General features: G+C 43.7%; 1 protein-coding gene across 1 annotated transcript; it reads right to left on the bottom strand.

The window, feature by feature from the left end:
- Positions 1 to 11,563: 11,563 nt before the first annotated feature.
- On the bottom strand, positions 11,564 to 12,430 carry LOC147965747 (uncharacterized). The gene is made up of 2 exons (XM_087526903.1): positions 12,012 to 12,430; positions 11,564 to 11,897 (listed from the first exon to the last, which is right to left on the bottom strand). Exons 1-2 carry the CDS (start codon positions 12,428 to 12,430, stop codon positions 11,564 to 11,566), a joined length of 753 nt encoding a protein of 250 aa, XP_087383029.1.
- Positions 12,431 to 16,317: the final 3,887 nt, after the last annotated feature.

A 16,317-nucleotide genomic window follows, 5' to 3' on the forward strand; every position in this document is an offset into this window, starting at 1 on the left:
GCTTCCATAACCACAACACAACGGTACTTGCCAAAGACAACAACCATATCAAGATCACAGAGCATTGAGACAGACATAAGGTTGTATCCTAAGGACTCAACAAGCATGACTTTGTCCATGTGTCGATCCTTTGTGATCGCAACCTTACCTAGACCCAATACCTGACTTTTGCCTTTGTCAGCAAAGATGATATGCTTCAGATGCGACGGAGATAATGGAGCATCCATCAATAGATTCTTGTCACCAGTCATGTGGTTTGTACATCCACTATTGAGGACCCACTCAGTGGCTTTGGGTTGATCATCCTGCAGATGAATTAGTGCAGCTTACAAACTCATATACTTCATCAGTGAAGAATATGACATCAATTCATCAGATCAATTTCATAAAGTAAAGAAACTGATAAAGCAATATGAGGACGTGAGAAATGAAAGTTCATTTCTTCATGATTAGCCTGCGTCCTATCAGGCATACTCAGGTCTCCAGCAAATTCTTCAGACGATTATGTATGTCTGGAGACCTGACCCTGCAAAAGAGATTAGTTCTTTTTCTTCACCACCCACATCTGAAGGGGTGGCAAAGAGTTCATCATTCTACGAGCTCCATACGAGAAGGATGGCATAGAAGCCAGTCCATTTCGTTTTACATAAGAGGGGCTAGAGTAAGCACAAGAGTAAGCAGAGAAATTCTTCGAGGACTTATGGACATAATGATTTGAAGAATAATGCACATATCCATAATCCTTAAATCTTCCCTGTGAAACAGAAGGGTTAGCATGATGATGTTCATATGAGGACTTTGATCCATATGAGGAATTTTGTCCGTATGAGGACTTGAATCCATATGAAGAATTTGGTCCATATGAAGAATTTGATCTGGGGTTCCTATTCTTCACAGGTGGCGTCATGATGACATTCACCTGAAGATTTTCAAGGCATCTTTTGGGAACCTAGATTTTCTTCATAGGGGAGCCGTTCCTGCAGTTAGTGCCAACATATCTAGCAAATACTTCACCATTCTGATTTTTGAACAGTTTATAGTTGGAGTCAATTGACTCATCATCAGAATGAGGAGATTCACATGCAAATCCAGATGAGTTAGATGGATCAACTGGAGGTCCCTTTGCAGCAACCCATATAGTTTTGGGGTACTGCTCAGGCTTCCAATATGTACCATCATCATTGAGTTTCCCCTCAAAGGCAATACCCTCTTTCCTAGGGTTCCTGTTGAGGATCTGCTTTTTAAGCACATCACAAAGAGCCTGATGCCCTTTGAGGCTTTTGTACATGCCTGTCGTGTACAATTCCTTCAACCCTGCATCATCAGTGATACTAGCAATGTCCTCAGATGAGGAATTAGTGATAGCAGAGGTATGTGAAGAATTTGAAACATTAGCAGCATTTGAACATTCAGGTGAAGAATTAGCAGATTCACGTTCAATGCACTTCAAGCATGGAGGAACAAATTCTTCCTGAGAAGCGCTGATATGTTGAGCAAGTAATGAATCGCGCTCCTTCTGAAGATCTTCATAACTCACTCTTAGCTTCTCAAGGTCCTGCTTTCTTTGAAGAAATTCATAAGAAAGCTTCTCATGATCGGATAAGAGAGTGTTATGATGACTTTGAAGATTGTCAAACCTATTCTGAAATCTCTGAAGATTTTCAGTCAGGGCTTTAGTGCGATCCATTTCTTCACCCAACATATCATCACTTTTGTCTAGCATGTTTTGAACCTTTTCTAAAGCCCTTTGTTGTTTTACAGCAATCTTAGCAAGTTTAGAATAGTTGGGCTTAAGATTTTCATCAGATTCATTCTCACTTGATTCAGATGAGGTATATTTGAGTACCTTGTCACCCTTTGCCATGAAGCAGTAGGTGGGAGCGTAGTCATCATCCCCTTCATCAGCTTTGTTGGCGAGGTTATTTTCTTCAGTGTTGAAGATAGACTTGTTGACGAATGCAGTAGCGAGAGCTAGGCTCGCCACTCCGGATTCAGACTCCTCAGATGACTCATCTTCCTCATTTTCTTCAGATTCAGCCCCAGAGTCCATTTCCTTGCCAATGAATGCCCTGGCCTTCTTGGAGCTGCTCTTCTTGTGATATGAAGGCTTTGAGGATTTTGATGATGAGGATTTTGTGGATTTCTTCTTTTTCTTCGCATCATCAGAACTGTAATCCTTGTATTTCTTCTTCTTTGATTCCCTTTCCCATTGAGGAAAATCTTGAATGTAATGTCCAGGCTTCTTGCATTTGTGGCAGAGCCTCCTCTTGTAGTCACTTGATGAGGAATCACTTCTCCTTGAGGGTCTCCCAAAGCGACCACGTCTTGAGAACTTTTGGAACTTCTTCACAAGCACAACCAGATCATGGCTTAGTTCTTCAGGATCACCAAGGCTGCTACCAGAGTCTTCATCTTCGGACTTAGATACGGCCTTGGCCTTCAGTGCACGTGTTCTGCCATAGCTTGAACCATAGAGATCTCTCTTTTCAGCAAGTTGGAACTCATGAGTATTTAGCCTTTCGAGAATATCAGCGGGATCAAGTGACTTGTAATCAGCACGTTCTTGTATCATCAATGCCAGAGTGTCAAATGAAGAATCAAGCGATCTCAGCAATTTCTTCACCACCTCATGGTCGGCGATGTCAGTGGCACCAAGTGCTTGAAGCTCATTTGAGATGTCAGTGAGGCGATCGAAGGTTTGTTGAACATTTTCATTGTCGAGTCTTTTGAAGCGGTTGAAGAGATTGCGAAGAACATCAACTCGAGAGTCACGCTGAGTTGAGACTCCTTCATTCACTTTGGACAACCTGTCCCAGATAAGCTTCGCTGTCTCCAAAGCACTCACTCTGCCATACTGTCCTTTGCTCAGATGGCCACATATGATATTCTTCACTTGAGAGTCGAGTTGCTTGAATCTCTTCACATCAGCAGCATTCAGAGAAGGTGTGACTGAGAGAACACCATTTTCCACAACATACCAGAGATCGTTATCAATTGCTTCAAGATGCATTCGCATCTTATTCTTCCAGTAGGGGTAGTCCGTCCCATCAAGGTAGGACACCCAGCAGAGACCTTGATCATACCTGCGGTCGACATAACTAAAACTCCAGGCGGTTAAACCAAAATCACACAGAACAAGGGAGTACCTTGCTCTGATACGAATTGAAAGTGCGTTATATCGACTAGAGGGGGGTGAATAGGCGATTTTTATGAAATTCTTCACTGAGGAATTTGCCGGTGAGGAAATTCCTTAGCGAAGAACTACTAGCAGCGGAATGAGTACTCAAAAGTAAACATAACAGAATACAAGCATAGTCATAATGATGAAATGAAGACAGGCACATAGTACAGAAGCGTAAGCACAGGATAACACAGGATGAAGACAAACAGACTGAAGAAATTGAACTGAGGAAATTGAGAAAGTCTTCAGTCAAAGTCTTCAAACACAGATATGAACAAGCACACAACACAATTATGAGGAAATGAAAGAGTTGAGGAAATAGAACCAGTAAGCTTGGTGATGACAATGATTTGGTAGACCAGTTCCAACTGTTGTCTCAGTTGTACGTCTGGTTGGAGCGGCTGAGTATTTAAACTTAAGGGCACACAGTCCTGGACACCCAGTCCTGAACACGCAGCTCAGGACACCCAGTCCTCACCATATTCTCCTTGAACTAAGGTCACACAGACCTCGTCCAATCACTCATGGTAAGTCTTCAGCGACTTCCAAACCTTCACAAACTCGGTCACTCGGTGATCCACAATTCCTCTTGGATGCTCTAGACCATGACGCCTAACCGTCTGGAAGAAGCACAGTCTTCAAAGGTAACAAGCGTCGGATCCACGCATGATCAATCTCTTCAGTGATGCTCACTCACTTGGGGTTTGTAGGTGTTTGGGTTTTGGGTTTTTGGTTTTTCCTCACTTGATGATTTTCGCTCAAAGTCTTCAGAGGATGGGTTGCTCTCAAATGACAAGTGTCAGTTTCTCTCGGAGCAGCCAACCAGCTAGTGGTTGTAGGGGGCGGCTATTTATAGCCTAGGGAGCAGCCCGACATGATAAGACATAAATGCCCTTCAATGATATGACCGTTAGGTGGATAGATATTTTGGGACAGTTGGCGCATAGCACAGCAACGGTCGGAATTTTGAGTAGCAAAATCCTCAGGGCTATCATGTTCCTCACTGTGTAGGAAATCCGCACTAGTGAATTCCTAACTCCTCAGTCAGAACAAATTCCTCAGAGACCAGAAGAGCTTCGTCTCTGTCACTGAACAAATTGACTGAACTGTATGAGATTTCCAATGGCTTCACTCGAAGGGATTGGTAGGTGTAGGATTTTGAGTTGAGCATCACTTGGAAATTTTTCCTTAGTATTTCCTCGACCCTCTTTAACAGTACGGTGTTTCCTATGACTCAAGAAAGAGAAAATGAAACTACGAAAACAAAAGTCTTCACGCTTCATGTTCCTTGAATGAATACCAAGTCTTCACGGTCACACCATTTTCTTCACTTTCAAAGTCTTCAGAAAGTCTTCATAATACTGAAGTCTTCAGACGAAGAACTTCATTTTTAGGGGTCGACTTTCTCTGTAAATATCAAACTCCTCATAGACTTATAGACCTGTGTACACTCATAAACACATTAGTCCCTTAACCTATAAGTCTTCAATACACCAAAATCACTAAGGGGCACTAGATGCACTTACAACTACTAATGGGGATAAGGATTTGTCTAACTATTTTTTGTTGCAAGATGGGTGATTTCCCTTCCAAATATTTGAGGGCGCCTTTGTATTTTAAAAATCTATGAAGATAGGATGTCCAACCAATGGTAGATAGGATGATTACAAATATTGTTGGTTAATTGGATAGAAATATTTCTTGCAAGGCAAGTTGGCTCTTTTGAGCACCTGTAATGCTAGTGTCCTTGCATATCCTATGTCGGTGATCAAGTTCCCCAAATGGGCCATTAATTCCATTACTTCCAAATATCAAATTTCTTTTGGGGTAATAAAAGCAATGAACAAATATCATTTGGCTAATTGCGAGCTTGTATCCAGGAAGAATGTTTTTGGTGGTCTAGGTGTCCCTGGTCTTAGAGATTTTAACTTGGCTCTTCTTGCTTCATGGGATAAGAGATACTTTGATAGTCGCCCCCTTGATTGGGAACATTGTTCAATTTTAAATATAACACTGCTTGTCCAAACTTGCTTTGGGCTAACCCAGGTGTTGTGTACCACCCCTAGTGTCAAGCTACAGTAACCTCCCCCTAATGGTAGCCATGTCATCATAATTACTACACAAATTGTCACTTGTCCAAAATCAAAACCAAATTCAAAATTAAATTTCAAGTCAAAATTTACATCTTCAAAAATGCAAACAAAATAGTTCCTAATTTTGCAAATAATTCCTAAGTGATTATGTTGAGGAAAACAACATCACCTAAATTCCCAAAATGCCCCTAGGATTTAAGAACATTGTCCAAAACAACCCCATTAATCTATTTTAATTTATATAAAGTTTAAATGAAATCTTCTTGCCTCCAAAATTTTTGTGGGAGTACTAAATAATGCCTAGTATTTGTTTTGACAACTTGCATATTTTATAAAACTCATTTAGTGGTCAATTTTTTTGCAAACAGTAGGAAAATGGCAAAAAAGTAATAAAAGTAAAGAGCTAGGCCTACTATGCCACTAGGCCTTGGGAAGCCACAGTGTGGCCCAGCCCACTGTGGCCGGCCTTGCCTTACCTCCCACAGCGCCCTGGCAAAGGTGGCGCACGCCATGGCTTCCCTCCCCCACTCGCCACTGCAGCCCCGTGGGGGTGGATAAAACCACCCCTGCCCCCTCACACTCCCTCCCGCAAACCCTAGAACCCCCCCCCCCCCAATTTCCTCCCTCTCGCTCCCTCACCCTATCCTTCTCTGCCATGCCCACCCGAGAGGAGAGATCGCCGCCTCACAGTCGTCAGCACTCACCGAAGCCGCCCCGCGCTTTACAGAGAAGCCCAAGAAGACCCCTAATGCCTGCTCCGTCGTCTGCGTCACGGGATTGGAGCCATCGAGCACAATCGACGCCGCCTGCTTCGTCCTCTTCATCTTCGGCCATTGGAGCTCCGCCGCATGAACCGCCATTGCCGCTCCACCCCGGCCTTGATGTCTACTATGCAACTTTATTCTTGAGACACGTGTTGTGCCTCCAAGCGCAGAGTTTTGTAGGACAGTAGCAATTTTCCCTCAAGTGGATGACCTAAGGTTTATCAATCCGTGAGAGGTGTAGGATGAAGATGGTCTCTCACAAACGGCCCTGCAATCAAATACAAGAAATCTCTTGTGTCCCCAACACACCCAATACAATGGCAAATTGTATAGGTGCACTAGTTCGGCGAAGAGATAGTGATAAAAGTGTAATACGGATGGTAGAAATATATTTTTATAATCTAAATAAAAAGATAACAAGGTAGCAAATAGTAAATGGGCACAAAACGGTATTTCAATGCTTAAAAACAAGGCCTAGGGTCCATACTTTCACTAGTGCAATCTCCCAACAGTGCTAACATAGTTGGATCATATGATTATCCCTCAAAGTGTAATAAACAATCACTCCTGAGTTCCTAATAGCAGAGAACAAAAGATAGAATTTGTTTGTAGGGTACGAAACCACCTCAAAGCTATTCTTTCCGTTCGATCTATTCAAGAGTTCGTACTAAAATAACACAAAGCTATTGTTTCCGTTCGATCTATCCTAGAGTTCGTACTAGAATAACACCAAAGCAAATTCATATTCATAATACTCAATCCACACAAAGAACTACAAGGAGACCCCAAAGTTTCCATCGGAGAAAAGATAATAAAACGTGCATCAACCCCTATGCAAAGATTACCCCAATATCATCGCGGGAATCCACAAGTTGAGTGCCATAACATATATCAAGTGAATCAATAAGATACCCCAATGTCACCTCAAGTATTCATACCGCAAGACATACATCATGTGTTCTCAAATCTGAACATTCAATCCGACATGACAAAACTTCAAAGGGTAAAGATTCAATTCATCACAACAAGAGTATAGAGGGGAGAAACATCATATGATCCGACTATATTAACAAGGGCTTATTCCATTTGTGCCCCCCAATTCCTTAGTTGTGCTCAGTTTTCCCCACGCTTCAAACTTTTTCTCACTTTTCCCCACTCCCTTAGCTGAAACTCTCACAAATGTTCATAACAGACGTTTGCCGTCTTGGCCATTAACTGACTTGTGGGGCCACGTTGGACTCTGTTGACTGTGGCTGTGGCTTCGTTGGTTGGGCCTTGTTTGTGTTCATAGGACGGGCCCGTTAGTTTGTTGGTAATAAATTAAAAAAGCCTGCTATCGATGGATGCAACCTGCTATGCATGCCCGGCTTTGGCATCGATGTAGCCTGCTATGCATGCGAACACCGCCACGCACGCATCTAGTGACCTAGACCTAATCGCATGCATGCACGCCGACACGCACGCATCGATCCGTGCCGCACGGTTTCCGGTGGATTCAGTCGTTCCGCAGCATCGTTTCACGCGTCGCAGGCATACGTGCCGGTGGCAGAAGGGGTAGGTTGCACGCACGCTCGCATCCCTATGTCGAGGCATCGGTTCACGCCGGACGGCTGCCGCTCGCGTCCATATGTCGGTGGCAGAAGGGGTAGGCTGCACGCACGCTCGTGAATGGGAGGCAGGCAGCCGCCAACGCAGAGCACGCAGAAGGGGGAGGTAGGCAGCCGCCAATGCAGAGCATGCAAAGCACGCTTGCATCGATTCACGTTCACACATTGATGATCGCATCAGTTCACGCACGCACTGAGTCACGATCTACGCTGTTTGCGCGTGTACCCACTTTGTCTCCCCCGGCTATTTAAACTGCCCTTCATTGCCTCTTCTTCTACAGATCCATCTGCGCCTCCCACTTCTCTTCTTCCCCCAAAATCCAAAGCCGTTCCACTCAGCGAAGTGAGCAAGATGCAGTACAATGGGCCGACGTTCCAAGAGCCGCCCACCGTGCCGGAACGGCGGTACCCCGCTAACGTCGCCGTCGAGGCATTGCTCCGCATGTGGGCGTTCTCATGCTGGAGGGGTAGCACTAAGCTTGCATGGGGGTTCCTCCGTGCGGGCTTCCACCACCTCCCGGCGGGCTCGCCGCCCATGTTCAACCTCGTGGAGCAGCGTCCCCACGCCAACGCTCTAGTGGTAGGGCTCGTCATCCACTTCACCAACAGGTTCGATGCCTACTACCTGCTCGGCAAGGTGTATTGGTGTGGGTGCGAGTTCATCGCATTCACCACCTATAACATCTTCACTGACTTCGAGAGCGTCTTCCCCGCTCACAACCGCATGCACAGCCTCCCGTACTACCTCGGCGACAACGGCCTTGAGGAGGAGCAGTACTGAAGACGGCGGCGAAGAAGACGGTGAAGCCAGCGGTTAAGGTGAAGACGACGGTGAAGACATGGCGGTGTTGCCCTAGCTACCCTATCTACTATGTAGTGTGAGTTTGGTGTGTGTGTTGCCCGAGCTAGCTACCCTATCTATGTAAGGTTAATTATTATTATCTATCGGTGTCGTGTTATATGTAAGAACTTATGTTGCCCTAGCAACCCTATCTAAGTTAAGTTATGTTTTTTATATTAATGCTTTGTTATGTTTGTATTTTGTTTGTCCCAAGTTTAGACACGGCTAATTGGCATGGGAAAAATTAACCAAACTAACTAAAAATGATGTGTTTATAGATGCCTTCTAAAAATAAGAACATATTGTACATTTGTACACGACTTTGGTTTGAGAGCTCTGTATTTTTTAGGTACTCCAAGAATACTTTGGTTTTCAGAAATATTGAAGTATCAAATACTTTGAGATGTTTGGCTTTAGTCAAAAGTGTAGTTTTAACTACACTATGTTTGAAGTATATAAAAAAGAGGGTTGGACCTCTTTTTCCAATCATGAAGTATTGGTTCGCTAGGCATAATAATACTGCGGTTTGCAAATACTTTGATTCTAAAAAATGAAGGGACCCATAAAGGAAAGCCAAAAAAATTCATCAATGAGATATAAGAGATTGGGCAATCAAATTAATGAAAAAAGCAATCAGAAACAAAAAAGAACAAAGCAATCGTTCCTAAACAAAAAAAGAAACATCGCTTGTTTCTGGGCCTCATTTATCCTTTGTGGGCCTATTGCAGCTTGATTCTCTTTGGGCCCGTGAACTAGGTTTTTTTTCTCGTAGAACTGACGAACTCGAGGACAAAAGTTTGGCAAGTGCGAGAGAGAAGAGATGAACTTGATGTATATCCCTTGTGCTGCTCAAGTACTGCTTACTGTCATCTGACGAGCTAGGGTATGATCCAACACTCGAGGTTATTAGCTAACAAAATAATCCTATCACTGAACTGGTAGTTGTCTTCTGCCGAAACTGGAAGTGTCGAAACTTAACAATAAACTGCATACATTCAGAGATCGACAGTTGCACTAAACAGAGTTGCATTTGAGATAAACAGACTTGGATTGCTAAGCAGTGGCAACAACAGTAGACAAACATCTCTAACGAGAGATGGCCATCAAGTAAAAAAATTCCTAGAGCAAGTATTCCTAAAGCTATCAGATTGGATTGCTTCTTCAACTCAATCAGCTGCTTGAAGTTCTTGTTCATCTTCTTCAATTCCGTCTTCAGTTTGACATCTACCACCGTCGGGTATTCTGGACGCGCTGCTCCTGCCGGAGCGGCATTGTCATGGGCCAGATTGAACTCGCGGATTGCATTCCCCCTCGAATCCAACAAGCCCAACCCTTGAAGCCTCTGGATGTAATCATCCATCCACTTGAAATGGTGGCATTTCTTCACGATCTGAAAACGAAATCATGTAACCTAAATCCAAATCTGACAGATTTTTTGAGAAATTAGAGATAAAGGATGCGACGAAAACTCAGATCTAACCTGCCCCTCCGGCTTGCTCTCGCATTTGACGAACTCGCGCCCAAAGTTCCCAATCTTCTCCTCCTTTGAAGTCAACCGCTTCAGTGGCGCAGTCCGTGGGCAGTCAGTGCATCGAGTCATCGGCACTGGACCATACACCGGCCACGTGGAACGGGGGGCTGACGAGGAGGTCGACATATCGCCCGAGAGGAAGAAACGGAGGAATTGCTCGAGAGGAAGAAGAACGAGAAGATGGGGGAAAGAAACAGAGGAATTGCTCGAGCTGCTCGATGCCTTTGTCTGTCAGATGGAGAAGAGAAGAAGGGGAAGCTATATTGATGATTTGCCACATTGTATTTTGCAGTTTGAATATTTGAACCAACTCTTAACACTGACATGTGGTGGTCATGTGCGAAAAATACAATTTCATATGTAAAGTGGGGCAGATCGTAAAAACCCGAGAAGGACAGTGCAGTAGCCAATCAGGATGCATCACGCGGATCGCGCATGCCTGCCCCACATCTGACAGGTGGTGTTTGGCGCTTGGTAGGATCCGACGGCGGACGTTCGACGCTAGGGTTTGGAGCATTTCTGTGGGGTTATGAGCGATTCAACGGGGTTATTAGGGTTTGACCTGATTTCAAATGGCCATAACTAAATTAGAAAAAATCGCAAAAAAAATAAAACAAACGTAGTTCGTCCGTTTATGAGACCTAGTTACCATAAAAAATATAAACTAGGTATAGGGGCGTTTTTTTTTGAAAAATCATTTTTTGAAGTGATCTGTCAAAATCAAGTTCAAATGTTTTTAAATAATTCAAAAAAATCAAAATTTTGTAATTCTTGCGCACATAGCCGTCATATGTGACAAGGTTATGAGAAAAAAATAATAAACTTGGTGTAGGTCATTTTCATGAAAAAGGCTTCACACAAATGAGCTATCACCTATGAACATGTTCGGAGTTCGTAGAATAGGGAGAGAGGGTTAAGGGTTTGAAAAAAAATCAAAATAATTTAAAAAAATCAGAAAAAATTTCCATAGCTTCATTTTGGAGTGAATAAGAAGGATCTGAACTTACTTTTTCATTTTCATATCTAAAACGTGTTATTTGACGGTTTTGAATTAAAAGCATATTTTTTCAAAAAAATGTAGTAATATGAATATTAATCAATAAATAGTGAGACTTCGTTTTTACCCTATATATATGGAACAAGTGTTAATAAAAATATATATGTCTCATTTAGGCAAGGTAAAAAAAACTTGATTTCAAATAGGGCTTTTTACCCTAGCTTTCGAGCTCATTTCTAGCACATTTCTCATTCGGACTGTTCACCTATGAACATTGGACTTCAAATGCTCGATCAAATACACCGCACAGAGCAATGAACCTCCAATGTTCAACTTCAACTTTGGCTCGAATCCAAATTTTGGCCCAAATTCAAATATTGATTTAAATTCAAATTTTGATGGAAATTTGAATTCTGACTCAAATAAGAAACCAAAGTAGAAGCAACATTATTACAACTGATAAGTTTTCACAGTAGCTCAAATCTACCAAGTTTTAAGTGATCGACTCGCCCTCAAATTGACAACACAAACATTTCCCAACAACTTAATTCAAATTTTCGACTTGCTCCTTGTGTTTGTAGATGGCTTCGCTGTCTTGCTCCTGGTTTCCCTAGTTGAGATGCTCTTTTCTTTCAGACTCTTATTCCTTTTGATCTTGGGCTTTACTTGGGGTTTTCCCCGTGGAGGTGCTGATGGAGTAGTTCCACTCGCCGAGCACTTGACGGCCATTTGACGGTCATCTATGGGTTCAGTAATCTTTAAAGGCACAATTGGAAAAATTTCCCCCTCCTCTTCCTCTCTTATAGCTTCAAAACCATCAAAGGCCATGGTTTCAAAATCTTCTGCTTCTTCATCTCTTGGCCTTTTCTCCCTAGAGCTGGTAAATAAAATTATAAACCATAGGCAAAAAAGAGGACAAATGCAAACAAAAGGGTAGCTGCATTCTACGAATGCAAACACATATCAAGATGCTTCATTTGCTGCTGCATTCTCCACTGCTTCATTTGCTGCTGCATTCTCCACTGCTTCATTTGCTGCTGCATTCTCCACTGCATCTTCAATCTCCATTGCTGCTGCATTCTCCTCAGCATTGGCTGCTGTCCATCTTTCCTCCTCTCCAAATGATGCATCCACTGCATTGGTACAAATATGCCCCAGAACTCCACATTTTTTGCAAGCACGCTTCTTTGGTAGACGACCCTCCTCACCTGCTCTAATCCTCTGGTTCCTTGGTCTTCCTGGTGGTCTAGTAATGACAGGAGGGTGGAGTTTGAACCCTGGATCTACTATGTTCCATTGATCTTTCCCCAATAGTGCAGGCACATTGTCAGCATAAGCAGCCATAAATTTGGCAATAGAGAAATACTCAGAGCAATATTGATCAACTTCACCATCTGCACCCCCGATAACGGTCATCAGATGTAGGGCATGTATGCATGGCTTCCCACGGATCTGCCATTGCCTACAAGTACATTCTCTAGTACTTAGGTTCACAGGATACCTCCATACCCTATTTTTAGTGTCAGTATAGGTAACCTCTCCCTCATATGTACCAGATCGAATACATTTCATCTTCAGTCCTCTTGCCTTCAAGTGCAATGCCTTAATCAGTGATGAGAGCATTTGATGACCAACATATTGTGTTTCTGCAATTCTTTTGCGAAGAGCCATCTTTATCATGATCATTTGCCTCATCTTGTCAAATGCTTTCCACAACAAGATCCCTTTCACTGACTTGAACTTTGATTGAAGCATTCTGCAAGGTTACTGGTCACATAATCTACTTTGCAGATTTTGTTGAATTTGCTTCTTGGCCACACCTTGCCGTGATGTGCATCCATGTACTCCTTCACAAAAGGATTTTGAGCATACAAGACTCTCAAATGGTGTTCATGCTTCCTTTTGTTGCATGTGTATGATGCTGGCCATAAGTTCTCATCATAAACTTTACCTTTGAACTTCCTTTTGAAATTATGCGCTAGGTGTCGCATACATTGCCTATGCTCCACTCCAGGGAATACAATTTCCACTACACTCTCTAAACCCTTGCAAGCATCTGTGTGTATAGCTAAACCTGGGGGTGTGCCTATAATGTTGCGCAACTGCTGCAGAAACCAGACCCAACTTTCCTCAGACTCTGCCTCCACCACACCAAATGCAACTGGGAATAGCCAGTTGTGTCCATCAACTGCAGAAGCTGCTACTAGCTATCCTCTCCATCTTCCAGTCAAATGTGTAGCATCTACAGCCAAATAGGGCCTGCAACCATCTAGAAACCCCTGCCAGCAAGCCTTGAAACAAACAAAAGCCCTTCTGAAGCACTCCTTCTGAAATGACTTCCCTTTTAGTTTGAATGGAATTGTATGCTTATCAATCTCTACAACACTCCCTTGACTTGCCATCTCCACTTCAGCTTTGAAAGTGTAAAGCAGCTGAAAACTGTCATTCCATTGACCATTAATTCTGTCAAGAGCCTTTTCCCTAGCATTGAAAATTCTCATGTAAGGAATTTCTATCTTGTACTTCTCAAAAAGCTTCCCATGGAGTGCTGTTGGACCAAGTCCAGGTTCTTCTCTCAGCCAATCCAATATAGCATCTGCCACCCACCTAGTTTTTGCTAGCTTAGTTTTGGCCTTCCCCCCTCCCCCTCCAGGTGGACAGGTGTGCTTGTGTGGGTTTTTCTTTATGTGAAACAAAATAAAAGTGTAAAAACAGTTAAGAAACCTTACTCAACGATCTGAAACTAAATTACTAACTGAACTTGGATTACCTGAATATATTTGCTCTTTCTCATACGAGATGCATGCAACTTCCACCTACACCTAGGATATGGACAAAAAACTGTGAACCTTGCTGGCTCACTCCTTTTAATCTTATAGGTGTTTTCAGATATAATGCACCATGTTGTCACTGCATTCCGACAGTCCACCATTGATTGGAAAATGGTACCTACACTAAGCTCAGGTTTTTCCCTGTTCCACTCAATTGTTGGCATGTCATCACCATCGTATTCATCCTCGATTAAGCTGTCCATGTTCTCCACCTTCTCTGCATCGTCAGTGTCATCAAACCTAGCTTGGCTGATGGGCTCCTCCATATATTCGTCATCCATTGCTTGCTGACTGGCTACATCGACCAGTTCAGGAAACATCATCTCGTCTTCATCATCATTTGTAGGCACTGCCTCGTCAGGTTCTGCATCTTCTTCTACACCAACTGCAGAAGGTACACGAGAAGCAGCAGCTGAATCGGAACCAAAATTGGCAGCAGGCATCTTGTGGCTCCATGAACCACTTGCTTTACTTGGTGTCGACCTACAAGGAGTGCCGGGGTGCTGGCTATTAGCACAGACAGATGATGTCTGAACTCCCTTCCCCTTCGCCCATTCTGTGCGTGGCTGAATCACATCGATTTGGATTTTACCGAATCGGCAGCCAGCAGTCCCAGCAAAAAGCAACGGCATGTGATCGTCGCAAGTTAGTGGAAGAAATCTTTGCTCGTCACTGCTGAAGTAATTCGGTTCGACAACATCGGCATCACTCCAGGGATAGGTGTTTCAGAGCTCAGCTCGCAAATCTTTGAAAGATATGCTGGTTTCTACCACTTTGGGATAGAAAAATGATGAAATCAAATGCGGTTTAGTACCACGCAGCACACTAGTTTCCATTCTAATCGCCAGCCGGAAAGCCAGCGCGGGATCAATCCTATTTTGTTGGGGGAAGGAAACAAAGGCTTCAGTTAGCCGGGTAAAATCAAGCACAAATTCGAACGATTAAAGCAAACAGAAGTCAAATACGGCCTACAATACGACTTAGAACGTCAATTCGAGAGGAAACAACGCTTACCCAGGTTTAATCCATGAATTATCTGCCGCGGATTCGACCCAATGCTCTCCACGGTCGACTACATTCCGGGCGTCCTCACTCAATATCGCTATGTAATCCCAGATGGGGAGGTGGGCTATATCTGGCGCAGACGCGGCGTCATCGACGATTGGAATAGGGCAGAGGGTGGAGGAAACAACTGCGGTGGACGCAGCACGACGCCGGCGGAGGGGGCGGGGCGGCGCGGTGCAGTGCGGCCTGTCTAGATCTGTTTCACATTTAGACAAGCTGCCCAATACGTGTCTCCTTGCGGTCCCACCCGTCAGCAAGAAACAGTCAGACGAAGACTCGGCCCCACTCATCAGCAATTAACGGTCAATGGACGGTCAAGACGGCAAACGCCCGCTATGAGCATTTGTGAGAGTTTCAACTAAGGAAGAGGGGAAAGTGAGCAAACGTTTGGAGCGTGGGGAAAAGTGAGCACAACTAAGGAACCAGGGGCACTAATTTAAATATCCCTATTAACAAAGCCCATGATATAGATCACGAGAGAGAGAGAGAGAGATTAAACACATAGCTACTAGTACAAACCCCCAGCCCCGAGGGTGGACTACTCCCTCCTCATCGTGGTGGCTGTCGGGATGATGAAGATGGCCACCGGAGATGATTCCCCCCCTCCGGCAGGGTGCCAGACCGGGTCTAGATTGGTTTTCGATGGCTACGGAGCCCTGCGGCGGCGGAACTTCTGGTCTAGGTTAACCCCGACGGGTTTCGGAATATTTGGGAATTTATAGTGCAAACAAGGGGTACGGGAGGCCACCGAGGTGGGCACAACCCACCTGGGCGCGCCAGGGGGCCCTGGCGGATTGTGCCCCCCTCGAGGCACCCCCCCAGGTGCAACTCTGGCCCATTGGGTTCCTTCTGGTCCAAAAAAAATCTCCAAAAAGTTTCGCGGTGTTTGGACTCCGTTTGATATTGATTTCCTGCGATGTAAAAACAAGCAAAAAACATTAACTGGCACTTGGCTCTGGGTCAATAGGTTAGTCCCAAAATATGATATAAAGTTGCTATAAAATGATTGTAAAACATCCAAGAATGATAAAATAACAGCATGAATACTTCATAAATTATAGATACGTTGGAGACGTATCAGCATCCCCAAGCTTAATTCCTACCCGTCCTCGAGTAGGTAAATAATAAAAGAAATAATTTATGAAGTGTGAATGCTAGCAAAGTGCACAAGTTTGATCAATGATAATTTCAATCACTTGTTCCTAGCATCACAAAAACAATTCTTTCTTATAGAACTTCTCATGTTATAGTAGCAACCAATTCACATGTTAAGGTTCAAACAATGAATTCTCTTGAAACCCAACAACCTATGTTCTCAGTCACCAAGCAATTGTAACTCAACTTATTCAACAGAGTTTAAGTAAGAGCTCCACGTACTCAACCATCATATAGTCTTCTATGATTTCT

This window comes from Triticum urartu, chromosome 6A, assembly GCF_056163025.1.
Source record: "Triticum urartu cultivar PI428250 chromosome 6A, HENAU_Tu73, whole genome shotgun sequence".
NCBI classification, from domain to species: Eukaryota; Viridiplantae; Streptophyta; class Magnoliopsida; order Poales; family Poaceae; genus Triticum; species Triticum urartu.

What these genes read in the sequence shown, in the direction of transcription:
- LOC147965747 (XM_087526903.1), bottom strand. Translation starts at nt 12,430, where the DNA reads ATGACCGTTATCGGGGGTGCAGATGGTGAAGTTGATCAATATTGCTCT. An exon ending in AATGCAGCAGCAAATGAAGC is followed by an intron (nt 11,898 to 12,011) that starts AGTGGAGAATGC and finishes TATAATTTTATT; the next exon opens with TACCAGCTCTAGGGAGAAAA.